This window comes from Somniosus microcephalus, unplaced genomic scaffold (assembly GCF_052327205.1).
Source record: "Somniosus microcephalus isolate GS21.2 unplaced genomic scaffold, FLI_Smic_1.0 unresolved_chr1, whole genome shotgun sequence".
Classification (NCBI taxonomy): domain Eukaryota; kingdom Metazoa; phylum Chordata; class Chondrichthyes; order Squaliformes; family Somniosidae; genus Somniosus; species Somniosus microcephalus.
In genome coordinates, this window is record NW_028225179.1 from 120,047,878 (window position 1) to 120,063,333 (window position 15,456).

Below are 15,456 nucleotides of genomic sequence, written 5' to 3' on the forward strand. Positions count from 1 at the left end.
GTGAGGACAAGGGGAACCCTATCGTGGTTCTGGGAGGGAGGGGCAGGGGTGAGGGCAAAAGTGCGGGAGATAGAATGGACACAGTCAAGGGCCGTGTCAACCACAGTAGAGGGGAATCCTCGGTTGAGGAAAAAGGAAGACATGTCGGAAGCACTGGTGTGGAAGGTGGCATTGTCAGAGCAGATGCTGCGGAGACGGAGAAACTGGGAGAATGGAATAGAGTCCTTACAGGAAGCGGGGTCGGAGGAAGTGTAGTCCAGGTAGCTGTTGGAGTCAGTGGGCTTGTAGTGAATGTTTGTCAATAACCTATCCCCAGAGATGGAGACGGAGAAGTCGAGGAAGGGAAGGGAAGAGTCGGAGATGTATCATTTGAAGGTGAGGGAAGGGTGGAAATTGAAAGCAAAGTGAATGAAATTATCTAGCTCAGGGCGAGAGCAGGAAATGGCACCAATACAGTCATCAATGTACTGGAAAAAGAGGTGAGGGAGGGGACCTGAGTAGGACTGTATCGATGCTGTTTCCTGCTCTCGCCCTGAACTAGATAATTTAATTCACTGTTTTTCTCACTTCTTGGATACATATGTGCATAACATTATAGATACCGATAAGATTACGTGTGCATGGCACATTGCCAGGTGCTAACCAGTGTACTTGCCCCTCCCAGCAAACAAAGACAACTGGCAGTCTTAAACAGCTCCTGCAGACACCGATCGCTCAGGCTGAGTTCGGAGGAAGGGACAGATATGGCTACAAATCTGGACAGAGATTTGTGTTGTTCCATTTGTCTGGAAGTTTATCAAAACCCGATGTTACTAAGATGTGGCCACACGTTCTGCAGAGACTGCATATCCAAACTCAGAGAAGAATCGGAGGAGGCGATATTGTGTCCGCACTGCCGGGCAGAGTTTGAGGATGATTCGCTTTACCCCAACCTGCAGCTGGCCAACATTATAGATGGAGTGCTGGACCTCCGTACTCAGACTGTGACACCGGCTGCCAACCTGCAATGTGTCAGACACAGGGAAGAGCTGAAGATGTTCTGTCAGGAGGACAACCAGCTGATCTGTTTGATCTGTGCACTCTGCCAGGATCACAAAGGCCACACTTGTATATCCAAAGATGACGCCTTTCAGCAATGCAAGGTAATAATATAGGAAATACCGATTGCTTAACAGGTGCCGTTCAAAAGAAACATGTAGGTTTCAGTGTGGACAAATGTGAGGTCATCCACTTTGGACCTAAAAAGGATAGAACAGGGTACTTTCTAAATGCTGCAAGGCTAAAAACAGTGGCGGTCCAAAGAGACTTGGGGGTCCAGATACATAGATCATTAAAATGTCATGAACAGGTACAGAAAAATAATCAAAAGGCTAATGGGATGCTGGCCTTTATATCTAGAGGACTGGAATACAAGGGGGTAGAAGTTATGCTGCAGCTATACAAAACCCTGGTTAGACCACACCTGGAGTACTGTGAGCAGTTCTGGGCACCAGACCTTAGGAAGGATATATTGGCCTTGGAGGGAGTGCAGCGTAGGTTTACCAGAATGATACCCGGACTTCAAGGGTTAAGTTACGACGAGAGATTACACAAATTAGGGTTGTATTCCCTAGAATTCAGAAGGTTAAGGGGTGATCTGATCAAAGTTTTCAAGATATTAAGGGGAACAGATAGGGTAGATAAAGAAAAACTATTTCCGCTGGTTGGGGATACTAGGACTGGGGACATAGTCTAAAAATTAGAGCCAGACCTTTCAGGAGTGAAATGAGGAAACACTTCTGTAAAGTCCGCGCCTCAATAATACACGGACTTTGGGAGAACAGTTTAACAGGTACTTTACTGAACAAGAGGCAGCTTGAAACTGAAACTACAGAAGCCTGCTAGGGCCTTTTATACAGGGGTGGTCACTGCCGGTACTGCAGTCTAAGACCAGTTATTCCCTTAAACGTACATACACAACAATTCCTCCCCTTTTAGATAAACAGTACATAACATTCATTTAACAACTAAATAATAACTAATTACAATTACAATTTTCTCAGTAATATATACATCAACTGAAATAGTCATTTATAAGTTCAGTCGTTGAGGAGGCTTCCTGATCCGGACTGGATAGCGCCTTTCTCGAGTATCCTGTTCTGGCGGTGGAGTCAATTCTGGCTCATTGTCATTGGTTGGTTCGTCAGCTTCCAATACCCCTGTTTCTGAGGTAGCCGCAATCTGTACTTCGGGCTCATTACCAGGTGCACATGCTTGTGGTACAGGTTTGGCTTGTTCCTGTGACTCTAGAATCTGGTCAGTATGGCGTCTCACGATGCTCTCTCCAACATCCACTGTGTACATTAGTGGTCCCTGCTGTGTGCATATCGTGCCTGGCTGCCATTTTTCTGTTCGGTAGTCGTGGGCCAAGACTGGTTGCCCTATCTTGAAGCTCCTGGTTGGCTTCTCATTTATGTGCTGGAACTGCTTATCCTCAACATCTCATCTCATGTTTGGTTTGAGCAAATCCAAGCGACATCTTAGTCTCCGGTTGAAAAACAGTACAGCTGGAGTTTGGTTGGTTACTGCATGTGTCGCATTCCGGTAAGCAAACAGGAAGTTATCCACCATGTGTTGCAGTGGTATGTCGTCATTATACATTGCCTTTATGGCCTTTTTAAAGGTCTGAACAAACCTCTCAGCCAATCCATTTGTGGCTGGATGATATGGGGCAGATGTGTAATGTTTCACCCCATTATTCTTCAGGAACCTCCGGAAATCCTCAGACACAAACTGTGGGCCATTGTCGGAACAGATCTGTTCTGGGAACCCATTCCTGGCGAAGATGGTCCTTAGGACTGCAATAGTTTTCTCCGTGGTGGTGGAGGACATTTTAATGACCTCTGGCCATTTCGAATGGGCGTCCACAGCGATTAGAAACATTGATGGACCAGCGAAATCAATGTGTGCCCGTTGCCATGGAGATGAGGGCCACTCCCATGGATGTAGTGGGGCCTGTGGTGGAGCGTTTTGGACCTTCTGGCATCCTGTGCATCTCTTGGTCATATCCTCGATTTCTTTATCGATTCCCGGCCACCACACAAACGCCCTGGCTAGGCTCTTCATTTTTACCCCTCCCAGATGACCCTCGTGAAGCTCATTGAGTACTCTATCTCTCAACTTGGGTGGAATTACCACTCGGGATCCACACATCAAGGTTCCCCGGCACACTGACAGCTGTTCCCTCCTTGGCGAGAATGCTGGCAACAGTGAGTCGCCATGTGCTGGCCATCCCTTCACCGTCAAATCATAGACCCGAGAGAGTGTCGGGTCATTTCGGGTTTCCTTCTCAATACTTGCGTTTGTAACAGGCAAACATTCGACTATGGTCGCATGGAATATCTCCACAGGGTCCACTGCAGGTGCTTCTTCTGCTGTAGGCAACGGTAGGCACGACAGCCCATCAGCGTTTCCATGTTGTTTCATACCTTTGTACTCTATGTCATACTGATGTGCCCCTAGAAAAAGTGACCATCTCTGCAGCCGTTGCGCCGTCATTACCGGAACGCCCTTCTTTGGGTTAAAAATTGAGACCAGGGGTTGATGATCAGTCAGTAGGGTGAATTTCTGCCCGTGCAGATAGTGATTGAACTTCTTCACCCCCCACACCAGGCTAAGGGCCTCCCTGCCAATCTGGGCATAGCTACGCTCGGCTGAGGTAAGCGAGCGCGATGCAAAGGCTATTGGCCTCTCTGAACCGTCACGGAATTTGTGTGAGAGCACCGCTCCAATGCCGTAAGGTGACGCATCACATGCCAACCGAATCGGTAGTGTTGGGTTGTAGTGGGCCAATACCTCTTTTGAAGTGATTTGGCATTTACATTCCTGAAAGGCACGCTTACACTCATCACTCCATTTCCATGTTACACCAGTTTGAAGGAGGGCATTCAGTGGGTACAGAATTGTAGATAAATTCGGCAAGAACTTATGGTAGTAGTTCACCAACCCGAGGAACGACCTCAGTTGCGACACATTTTCTGGTGCTGGAGCCTTGACTACAGCCTCAATCTTGTCCGGCGACCTATGCAACCCTTCCTCATCAATCATGTGGCCACAATACGAGATTTGTCTCCTGCAGAACTCACATTTGGGACGGTTGGCTCGTCGCCCATATTCCTGCAATCTCGTGAGCACCTGTTCCAGGTTGGCAAGGTGTTCATTGTCATTTTCGCCCGTAACCAGGATGTCGTCCAAATAACACTGGGTCCCCGGGATCCCTTGCAGGACTTGTTCCATTGCCCTCTGCCACATAGCCGGGGCCGATGCTACCCCAAATACCAGTCGATTGTACTGGTAAAGGCCTTTGTGAGTGTTTATCGTGAGGTATTTCCTAGATGCTTCTTCCACCTCCATTTGTAGATACGCTTGAGCCAGGTCAATCTTTGTAAAACGTTTCCCTCCAGATTGTGAGGCGAAAATATCTTCTATCCGTGGAAGCGGATACTGTACTGTGTGCAGGACTGGGTTCACAGTCACCTTGGAGTCCCCACAGATGTGAACCTTCCTTGGCTCCCCAGGCGTGCTGCTCAATGCTTTCTTCATTACAGGAACGATGGGTGTGGCCCACTCGCTCCAGTCCACCTTAGACAGCACCCCCGAATGCTCCAGACTCTCCAGTTCAGCTTCCACGGCTGGGCGGATCGCGTATGGCACCGGTCTGGCCTTGAAAAATGTTGGGGTTGCGTTATCCTCAATCTTTATGGTTGCATTTACTCCTTTTAGAGTCCCAAGTCCTTGTTGGAACACCTCTTCCGCGTCAGATAGAATTTGTGACAGACGTCCAGGTGTGACATCATCATCTTTTTTGTCAGTCACAGTTAGTGCCAGAATGGAATGCCAATCCAATTGTAGTCTTCGGATCCATTCACATCCCAATAATGGTGGTCCTCCATCTTGTAGTATATACATGTATAGTTTCTGTGTTTCCTTTCCGTTATATTCAACTGGCACCCTTATTTTTCCTCTGGGGTAGACCTTTTGCCCCGTGTATGTCTTCAATACAATGGACGTGTCCTTTAAGGGTATGTGTGAGAATAGCCGCTCATAGTCTCGTCGATTCATGACAGTTAGGGCTGATCCTGTGTCCAATTCCATCTTCACCGGGGACCCTGCTATCACGAGGGTGACCCAAATGGTTCAGTGATCTTCTTTTGCGATCACGTTGTGTAACTTTAAACAACTTAGTCGCCTGCTCCCGGAGTCCTTATCACTCTCCTGATCTTCTGAACTACTATCTGTCAGTTTCTTTACTTTCCTGTACTGTTCCTTAGTAGTTCTTGTCATGTTGGTCTTCTTTCCCGACCTGCAGACTCTTGCTATATGTCCCATTTTCTCGCATTGCCTGCATATTTTGTCTTTAAAGCAGCAGTCCTTCTGCTCATGGGTTGTTCTGCCGCAGCGATAGCACTTTTCGGCTCCATACGCCATTTCGTTAGTGCTGTATTCTTGTGGTTTCTGTTGTATTTCCGCAGCTCCCCGTGCTGCTGCTTCGTAGGATACTGCCACACTGAAAGCCTGTTCTAGCGTCAGGTCCTTTTTTGAAAGTAGTCGTTTCTGGGTTCCTTCACTCTGGAGCCCGCAGACAAACTTATCCCGTAAGGTGTCTGCCAGTCATGCTCCGAACTGGCAGTGCTTCGATAACTTGCGTAGTTCCGTAAGATAGTCAGCATTGCTCTCATCTTTGTGCTGATTTCTTTTATGGAACTTGAATCTTTCTGCTATCAGCAGTGGTGCAGGGCTTAGGTGTTCCTGTAAGATATGAACAATCTCCTCAAAACTTTTCTCCATTGGTTTAGCTGGGGTAATTAAATTCCGCAATAGGCCGTACGTACTCGCACCCATCAGATTTAATAATACCGACGCCCTCTTTCCATCAGCCACCTCATTTGCCTTGCAGTACACTTCAATTCTTTCCACATACGTGGTCCAGTCTTCTACCTCGTTGTCGAAAGCAGTGATACTGCCACTTTTCGGCATCTTGGGCGATTTAAAATGGTGCCTCCCGCGCTTTTGCTTCTTTCCCAATGGAATAAAATGGCGCCTCCCGCGCTTTTGCTTCTTCCCCTTACTGCCACGCTGCTCCTTGCGTTCTACGGGGTAATGGCGGTGACCTGCAGCTTCGGCGCGTCTCGCTTTCCTTCCCCCCCGTTTAGTTTCTCTCCGCTGTCCTGTTCTCGAGCACCGACCGCGCCCTGTGCGCTCCACCCTCTCTCTCTTGTTTTCTTTTCCCGGCGACGCTGTGCGGCCCGATTTGTAGAGCCGCTCGATCAAGCTTGAGCCCGCCGCAGTCCGGAAGGGTCAGCGCGCTACCTGCTACCAGCACGATTCGCTGGAACCACAGTCTCTCCCGTAATTCTCCAAACACCGATGGATTCTTTGGGCGGTTGCCCTCGGTCGACGCCCGTTGCTCAGACTACGACCTTCCAGGACCTTCCTTTCAGGCGAGATCCCCGTGAGATGATGCCACACTGCAGGTGAGTTCGAACTTACTTGTCGCCACTGTAAAGTCCGCGCCTCAATAATACACAGACTTCGGGAGAACAGTTTAACGGGTACTTTACTGAACAAGAGGCAGCTTGAAACTGAAACTACAGAAGCCTGCTAGGGCCTGTTATACAGGGGTGGTCACTGCCGGTACTGCAGTCTAAGACCATTTATTCCCTTAAAGGTACATACACAACAACTTCTACACACAAAGGGTGGCAGAAGTTTGGAACTCTTTTCCGCAAATGGCAATTGATGCTAGATCAATTGTTAATTTTAAATCTGAGATTGATAGCTTTCTGTTAACCAAAGGTGTTAAGGGATATGGGCCAAAGGCAGGTCATAGAGTCATAGGGGGTGATTTTCATTCAGAAGTCGGGAAGGAGGCGGGACTACAATTTTACGGCCAATCCATGCGATTTTAACTTGATTGACCTTGTTGAGCCCGCCCAGCGGACTCAGCAGGCCAATTAAGGGCCACCCGGCAACAGGTGACGTCACAGACTGAAATTTCATCTGTCAAGACGTTTTGACAGATGAAATATCAGTGTCACACAGACTCAGTTAGAAATCTCACCAGCACAGAAAGCTGCAGGCTGTCACTTTTGACAGTTCGCAGCCGTTCTGCTTTCTCTGCCAGTTAGATAGGGACTCCTCGAACATAAAGGAAGGAAGGCTGTAAAGGTAAGTACAGGTAATTTAAACTTTTTTACACAATTTAGACACACCAAACACACTTACCTTTGCACTCATGCACCCATCACTCACCTGAGCACTGACATCTCGACCCCTCCAAGTCCTTCAACCCGACGGCCCGACTCCTCTAACTTGGCGTGGTTTGGAGCCGTCGGGAATCCCACATTTCAAGCATTAAAATAGGGATTAGGCTAAAAACTGCCTGTTAACTACCTGTTGACAGGCAGTTAATTGGCACTAATCCCTTCCCGCCTCGGGTAGGCGGGTACCTGTGCAGGGCGGGTACCACCTCCTTTGAAATTTACATGGAGGCGGGTTGGGGACGGGATGGTGTCGGGATCCCCGAATTTGGGACTTTAACCCCCCGCACGCCTCCAATCCCGACTCCACGGGTCAATGAAAATCGACCCCATAGAGTCATAACAGCACAAAAGGAGGCCATTCGGCCCATCGAGTTCATGCCGGCTCTCTGTAGAGCAATCCAGTCAGTCCCATTCCCCCCGGCTCTATCCCCATAGCTCTCCAAGTTTATTTCCCTCAAGTGCCTATCCAGTCTCCTCTTGAAAACATTGAGTGTCTCCGCTTCCACCACTTCCGTCGGCAGCGAGCTCCAGGTCCTCACCACTCGCTGCGTAAAAAAGATTTTCCTCACATCCCCCCTGTATCTCTTGCCCAAAATCTTAAATCTGTGTCCCCTAGTCCTTGTCCCATCAACTAGTGGGAACAGCCTTTTCCCGTCTAGCCTATCCAAACCTGTCATAATCTTGTACACCTCGATCAAATCACCCCTCAAACTCCTTTGCTCTAATGAAAACAAATCCAGCTTCTCCAACCTGTCCTGGTAGCTAAGATCCCCCATCCCCGGAACGATTCTGGTAAATCTCCTCTGCACCCTCTCAAGGGCCTTCACATCCTTCCTAAAATGTGGTGACCAGAACTGGACGCAATACTCCAGTTGTGGCCTAACCAGCACTTTATTAAAGGTGCAGCATAACTTCTCTACTTTTGTACTCAATACCTCTATTTATGAAGCCCAAGATCCCATATGCTTTGCTAACCACTCTCTCAATATGTCCTGCCGCCTTCAGGGACCTATGCACATTAACTCCCAGGTCCCTCTGTCCCTGCACACTCTTTAAAACTGTGCCATTAAGTGTATATTGCCTCTCCCTGTTCCTTCTGCCAAAATGCATCACCTCACACTTCTCTGTATTAAATTCCATCTGCCACTTGTCTGCCCATTCTGCTAGCCTTTCTATTTCCTGTTGCAGCCGATTGGTATCATCATCACTGTTTGCCACACCCCCAAGTTTGATGTCATCGGCAAATTTAGAAATTCTACTCTGTATTCCAATATCCAGGTCATTTATATATATCAAAAATGCAGTGTTCCCAGCACTGACCCTTGGAGAACACCACTGTCTACCATCCTCCATTCTGAAAAACAGCCATTTACCACAACTCACTGTTTTCTGTCCTTAAGCCAATTACTTATCCAAGCTGCCACTGACCCACCTATTCCATGAGCCTCAATTTTGTTAACCAGCCTTCTATGTGGTACTTTGTCAAATGCCTTCTGAAAATCCATGTACACAACATCCATTGCATTCCCTTCATCAAACCTCCTTGTTACTTCATCAAAAAATTCAGTTAGATTAGTCAAACACTATCTGCCTTTACAAACCCGTGTTGGCTCACCTTAATTAGCTTAAACCTCTCCAAATGCCCGTTAATCTTTTCCTTGATTATTGTTTCCAAAACTTTACCCACCACTGATGTTAAACTGTAGTTACTAGGTTTGTCCTTATACCCTTTCTTGAACAATGGTGTCACATTTGCCCTTTTCCAATCCTCAGACACCTCCCCCGCATCTAGGGAAGATTGGAAAATTACGGCAAGCCCTTCTGCTTTCTCCTCCCCCAAGTCCCTTAGCAACCTGGGATACAAGCCATTTGGACCAGGCAACTTATCCACTCTAAGCATACCCAGCCTTTCTAGTACATCCTGTCTATCAATTTTCACCCTTTCCATTGCTTCTACCTTTTCCACTTCTACCGATATTTTGTCAGCATCCACCTCCTTAGTAAACACCGATACAAAGCACTCATTCAGTATTCCAGCCTTGCCCTGCGCCTCTAAGCATATATCACCTTCTTTGTCCCTAATAGGCCCCGCCCCGCCTCTTACTACCTGCTTACTGTTTACATGCCGGTAGAAGATTTTTGGGTTCCCTTTCATGTTAACCGCCATTCTACTCTTATATTCTCTCTTTGGCAATCTTATTTTCATCTTAACTTCCCTTCTCAACTTATTGTATTTGGTCTGGTTCTCCCTTGAAGAATTCACCTGACATGCATCATAAACCCTCTTTTTTTGTTTCATCATCTTCTCTATCTCCCTCGTCATCCAAGGAGACCTTGCTTTGGTTCCCTTACCCTTCCCTCTTGTTGGAATATACCTCGCCTGTATTTGGAACATCTCCTCCTTAAAGATCACCCATTGTTCCGTTACAGTTTTTCCTGTCAGTCTTTGATTCCATTTTACCCTGGCTAGATCCTTTCGCATCCCATTGAAGTTAGCCCTATTCCAGTTTAGAAGTTCCACTATAGATTGTTCCTTGCTCCTCTCCATTGCTAATCTAAATCTTATGATACGATGATCACTCATATCTAAGTGTTCTCCCACAGACACTTGGTTGATCTGACCCACCTCATTCCCCAGCACCAGATCCAGCAATGCCTCCTTCCTAGTTGGACCAAGAACATCCTTCTCAAGGAAATTCTCAAACACAATTCAGAAATTCCTCTCTGTCCTTTCAATTACCCTAGCATTATCCCAATTGATATTTGGGTAATTAAAGTCCCCCAATATCACCACTCTATAGCTCTTGCATATCTCTGCGATTTCCCTTCAGATTTGCTCCTCTACCTCCCTCTCACTATTTGGAGGCCTATAGAATACCCCCAATAGCGTGATCATACCCTTTTTGCTCCTCAACTCTAAGCAAATGGATTCTGTCCTTGTCCCCTCAAGAACATTCTCCCTTTCTAACACTACAATGTCTTCCTTATTCAGCACTGCCATCCCACTTCCCTTTTCTCCTTCTTTTTTTTTTCTGAACAGCTTGAATATGAATTGCCCAGTCCTCAACGTTTTTAAGCCACATTTCCATTATTGCCACATCATATTGCCACGGGGGGAGAGGGGGAACAGCCAGAGGTCATGGTCTATATCGGTACCAACAACATAGGCTAATTGTGCTTGTAGCTCACCAACCTTGTTCACCACATTTTATGTGTTTACGTACATGAATTCTAAACCCATTTTTGAATTTTTCGTAGCCTTTCTTAGTTTGATCCTATCTAATATGGTACTACTTCTGCCTCCAGTACTACTTTCTTCTCTAGTACTATCCGACACACTCACTCTTTTATGCACTTATTCCTCTTTTCTACTCCTATATGCCCATCCCCCTGCCAAGCTAGTTTAAACCTTCCCCAACAGCACTCGCAAACCTCCCCGTGAGAATATTGCTCCCGGCTCTTTTGAGGTGTAACCCAACCGGCTTGTACAGGTCCCACCTTCCCCAGAAATGGTCCCAATGCCTCAGGAATCTAAAGCCCTACCTCCTGCATCATCGCTCCATCCACGCATTCATCTGTTCTATCCTCCTAATCTTGTACTCACTAGCATGTGGCACCGGGAGTAATCGGAGATTATTACCTTTGAGGTCCTGCTTTTTAATCTCTCTCCTAGCTCCCTAAACTCTGCCTGCAGGACCTCATCCCTCTTTCTGCCTATGCCGTTGGTACCGATATGGACCACGACCTCTGGCTGTTCCACCTCTCCCCCCAGAATGCCCTGCAGCTGCTCGGTGACAGGTATAGGCAGCTAGGTCGCAGATCAGCCATGATCTCATTGAATGGCGGAACAGGCTCGAGGGGCTGAATGACCTCCTCCTGTTCCTATGTTCCCAGGTGTCATAATTTCTTATCACTCGTGTTCTTACTGTCTCCTCTAAGCTGCGCTTCTGACACAGTCAGGGGGCAAAAATCGGGAAATTCCGCACCCAGTCCCCAGTTTTAATTTGGTGCCAGGAACTCTGGGGCACAAAACCCAAGCTGGGGCGGAGGTTTAATTTCTCCTGCTCCAGCTTTGATGTATGCGACGTTAAGGCATGTGTCCCTGAATGTCAGTGGGAGTGCTTTCGATCTCCCGCCGTAATTTCCATGTTAAATTCGAGGCTGCCCATCTCTCGCTTGAGAAAATCCTGCAGGACTTCCAGGCGAACATACGAATTAGGAGCAGGAGTAGGCCACTCAGCCCCTCGAGCCTGCTCCACCATTCAATAAGATCATGGCTGATCAGATTACTCTACATTCCCACCTACCCCCGATGACCTTTCACTCCCTTGCTGATCAAGAATCTATCTACCTCTGCCTTAAAAAGACTTTGCTTCCACCGCCCTCTGAGGAACAGAGTTCCAAATACACTCGATCCTCTGTGAGAAAAAATTTCTCCTCATCTGTGTCTTAAATGGGCGACCCCTTATTTTTAAACAGTGACCCCTAGTCCTAGACTCTCACACAAGAGGAAACATCCTCTCCACATCCACCCTGTCAAGACCCCTCAGGATCTTATATGTTTCAATCAAGTCACCTCTTACTCTTCTAAACTCCAACGGATACAAGCCTAGCCTTGTGTTAACACCTCCTTAAGGAAGTGCACAATTACATCAACCCAGTTCAATGCCAGCTGTACAGTAACAGCCACCAGCGTGTGAATTTTGCGCAGTGTGGATTGATTTTAACTAAGATGCTAAGGGTGCATTTATAGCTTTAATGTGGATGAAAGGTGTTTTACTCCTGGCAGCAATGCTAAACACCTCTTGGGTGTCAGGCATAGCTCAGTGGGTAGCACTCTTGCCTCTGAGTCAGAAGGTTGTGGGTTCATAGTCCCACTCCAGAGACTTGAGCACAAATATCTAGGCGGCCACTCCAGTGCATTGCTGAGGGAGTGCTGCACTGTCTGAGGTGCCGTCTTTTGGATCAGATGTTAAAGCGAGGCCCCATCTGTTCTCTCAGGTGAATGTAAAGGATCCCGTGGCACTATTTCAAAGAAGAGCAGGGGAGTTCTCCCCAGTGTCCTGGGGCCAATATTTATCCCTTAACCAACATCACTAAAAACAGATTATCTCGTCATTACCACAGTGCGATTTGTGGGAACTTGCTGTGCGCAAATTGGCTGCCGTGTTTCTCACATTACAACAGTGACTCCATTTCAAAAATACTTCATTGGCTGTAAAGCGCTTTGGGACATCTGGTGGTCATGAAAAGCGCTATAGAAATGCAAGTCTTTCTATGAGCGAATGTTAACCGAACTCCCCAGGCTGCCCAATATTACTCTCCACCGACTTCAGTGGAGAGCAATATCGGCCGGCATGTAAAATCAATGTTTCACCCGATCCCATCAGTTTGCCGATGGGCTGATTAAGTTAAAATTGCCCCAAGGCGCAAACATACAGCGGTTCACCTGCCATAACCCTGAGATGATACTTGCCGAGATCCCAAAGAAACAGGTACATAAAATAATCAAATAGGCTAAAGAAAATATTTTAATTTTTTAAAATTCATTTATGGGATCAGGACGTCACTGGCAAGGCCAGCATTTATTGCCCATCCCTAATTGCCCTTGAGAAGGTGGTGCTGAGCCGCCTTCTTGAACTGCTGCAGTCCGTGTGGTGAAGGTACTCCCACAGTGCTGTTAGGGAGGGAGTTCCAGGATTTTGACCCAGCGACGATGAACGATCGGCAATATATTTCCAAGTCAGGATGGTGTGTGACTTGGAGGGGAACTTGGAGGCGGTGGTGTTCCCATGCGCCTGCTGCCCTTGTCCTTCTAGGTGGTAGAGGTTGCGGGTTTGGGAGGTGCTGCTGAAGAAGCCTTGGCGAGTTGCTGCAGTGCATCTTGTAGATGGTACACACTGCAGCCACGGTACACCGGTGGTGGAGGGAGTGAATGTTTAAGGTGGTGGGTGGGGTGCCAATCAAACGGGCTGCTTTGTCCTGGATGGTGTCGAGCTTCTTGAGTGTTGTTGGAGCTGCACTCATCCAGGCAAGTGGTGAGTATCCGATCACACTCCTTACTTGTGCCTTGTAGATGGTGGAAAGGCTTTGGGGAGTCAGGAGGTGAGGCACTCACTGCAGAATACCCAGCCTCTGACCTGCTGTTGTTGCCACAGTATTTATGTGGCTGGTCCAGTTAAGTTTCTGGTCAATGGTGACCCCCAGGATGTTGATGGTGGGGGATTCGGTGGTGGTAATGCCATTGAATGTCAAGGGGCGGTGGTTAGACTCTCGCTTGTTGGAGATAGTCATTGCCTGGCACTTCTGTGGCGCGAGTGTTACCTGCCACTTATCAGCCCAAGCCTGAACGTCGTCCAGATCTTGTTGCATGCGGGCATGGATTGCTTCATTGTCTGAGGAGTTGCGAATGGCACGGAACACTGTGCAGTCTTCAGCGAACATCCCCATTTCTGACCTTATGTTGGAGGGAAGGTCATTGATGAAGCAGCTGAAGATGGTTGGGCCTAGAACACTGCGCTGAGGAACTCCTGCAGCATTGTCCTGGGGCTGTGTTGATTGACCTTCAACCACTACAACCATCTTCCTTTGTGCTAGATATAACTCCAGCCAGTTGAGAGTTTTCCCCAGATTACCATTGACTTCAGTTTTACTATGGTTCTTTGATGCCACACTCGGTCAAATGCTGCCTTGTGTTGGCTTTTATCTCGATGGGGCTGGAATGCAGAGGGGAGGAAGCAATGCTTCAGTTATATAGAGCCTTGGTCAGACCCCCCGATTTGGAGTACTGCATTCAGTTTTGGGCACCGCACATGAGGATAAAGATAGAGGATGCAGTGCAGATTCACCAGAATGATATCAGTGCTTAAAGGGTTAATTATGAGGAGAGGTTGCATAAACTTGGCTTTTATTCCCTTGAGTTTAGAAGGACAATGGGTGAGATAATTGAGGTATTTGAAATTATTAAGTGATTCAACAGGGTAGACATGGAGTATCTATTTCCTCTGGTGGGGGAATCCAAAACCAGGGGACACAATCTTAAAATTAGATCCAAGCCATTCAGGAGATAAACCAGGAAGCAATTTTTCACACAAAGGGTAGAGGAAATCTGGAACTCACTTCCCAAAAGGCTGTGGATGTTGGAGGGCAATTGGAGCTTTCAAACCTGAGAACGATAGATTTTTGTTAGCTAATGGTATCAAGGGATATGGAGGGTTGTGGTTGTGGTGGTTGAAGGTCAATCAGCACAGCTCCAGGACAATGCTGCAGGAGTTCCTCGGGGCAGTGTCTAAGGCCCAACCATCTTCAGCTGCTTCATCAATGAACTTCCCTCCAACATAAGGTCAGAAGTGGGGATGTTCGCTGATGACTGCACAGTGTTCAGCGCCATTCACAACTCCTCAGATAGAGAAACAGTCCATGTCCACATGCAACAAGACCTGGGCGATGTTCAGGCCTGGGCTGATAAGTGGCAGGTAACATTTGCGCCACAGAAGTGCCAGGCAATGACATTCTCCAACAAGTGAGATTCTAACCACCGCCCCAAGACATTCAACGGCATTACCATCGCCAAGTCCCCCACCATCAACATCCTGGTGGTCACCATTGACCAGAAACTTAACTGGACCAGCCACATAAATACTGTGGTAACAAGAGCAGGTCAGAGGCTGTGTATTCTGCGGCGAGTGTCTCACCTCCTGACTCCCCAAAATCTTTCTACCATCTACAAGTCACAAGTAAGGAATGTGATGGAATACTCTCCACTTGCCTGGATGAGTGCAGCTCCAACAACACTCAAGAAGCTCGACACCATCCAGGACAAAGCAGCCCGCTTGATTGGCACCCAACCCACCACCTTAAACATTCATTCCTTCCACCACTGGCGTACCGTGTCTGCAGTGTGTACCATCTACAAGATGCACTGCAGCAACTCGCCAAGGCTTCTTCAGCAGCATCTCCCAAACCCGCGACCTCTTCCACCCAGAAGGACAAGGGCAGCAGGTGCATGGGAACAACACAACCTCGAAGTTCCCCTCCAAGTCACACACCATCCTGACTTGGAAATATATCGGCTGATCCTTCATCGTCGCTGGGTCAAAACCCTGGAACACCCTCCCTAACAGCACTGTGGGAGTACCTTCACCACACGGACTGC

General features: G+C 47.7%; 1 protein-coding gene across 1 annotated transcript in view; it reads left to right on the forward strand.

Annotated features, from left to right (window-relative positions):
• The first annotated feature begins 500 nt into the window (after positions 1-500).
• The window catches only part of LOC147095745 (E3 ubiquitin-protein ligase TRIM39-like), a 34,989-nt gene continuing 20,033 nt past the window's right edge, over positions 501-15,456 (forward strand). The window contains exon 1 of the mRNA XM_085974796.1: positions 501-1,142. Within this exon, the coding sequence (XP_085830922.1) occupies positions 621-1,142 (522 nt within the window). The 5' untranslated portion in view covers positions 501-620. The remainder of the gene's footprint in view (positions 1,143-15,456) is intronic.